The 681-nt window shown below is 66.2% G+C and overlaps 1 protein-coding gene across 1 annotated transcript in view; it reads left to right on the forward strand.

Annotated features, from left to right (window-relative positions):
• RNF44 (ring finger protein 44) overlaps positions 1 to 681 on the forward strand; it is an 8,454-nt gene that overhangs the window by 1,245 nt on the left and 6,528 nt on the right. The window contains exons 2-3 of the mRNA XM_009333526.1: positions 182 to 349; positions 554 to 655. Of these exons, the coding sequence (XP_009331801.1) occupies positions 182 to 349; positions 554 to 655 (270 nt within the window). The remainder of the gene's footprint in view (positions 1 to 181; positions 350 to 553; positions 656 to 681) is intronic.

Consider the following 681-nt stretch of genomic DNA (forward strand, 5'->3'; position numbering starts at 1 on the left):
AAACCCCGCCTCGACCCCACCCTGCACTCGGCCCCCCTCCTCTGGCCACAGCAGTGGGATGGAGGTGCCGGGCGGTTGTGTCCCAGCGCCGGGTGCTCAGTGCCTTGCTGCCACCCTGCCAGGATGGGGACAGCTCAGCCGGGGCTGTACCCTGACTGTGCCCTCGGTGCCTCGTCCTCAGGTGCACCAGGGACCCGTCCCTCTCTCCTACACGGTTACCACTGTCACGACGCAAGGCTTCCCCATCCACGCCGGCCAGCACATCCCTGGGTGCAGCACCCAGCAGCTCCCAGCATGCTCAGTGATGTTCAGTGGACAGCACTACCCGCTCTGCTGCCTCCCGCCCCCGGTGAGTCACGGCGGGGACACCCACAGGGGACACCTGGGGACAGCCTGGGCTGTGGGTGCCCAGAGGTCACGTGGGTACCCAAGCCCACTGGAGTGCAAGTTTCTGGGGGTACAGGGTCTGTTGGAGGCCTTGGGGAGGGAGCAGGGGTGCAGCCATGCCCATGGTGGGTGTCTGACTCCCGTTTTTCTCTCTCTCCCCCCACAGCTGATCCAGGCATGCGCCATGCAACAGCTCCCCGTCTCCTACCAGACGTTCCCCCCCATCATCTCCAGCGACCATTACATCCTGCACCCCCCACCACCACCAGTGCCCCCCCACCCCGACCCACACAA

Source organism: Pygoscelis adeliae, unplaced genomic scaffold, assembly GCF_000699105.1.
Source record: "Pygoscelis adeliae isolate BGI_AS28 unplaced genomic scaffold, ASM69910v1 Scaffold431, whole genome shotgun sequence".
Classification (NCBI taxonomy): Eukaryota; Metazoa; Chordata; class Aves; order Sphenisciformes; family Spheniscidae; genus Pygoscelis; species Pygoscelis adeliae.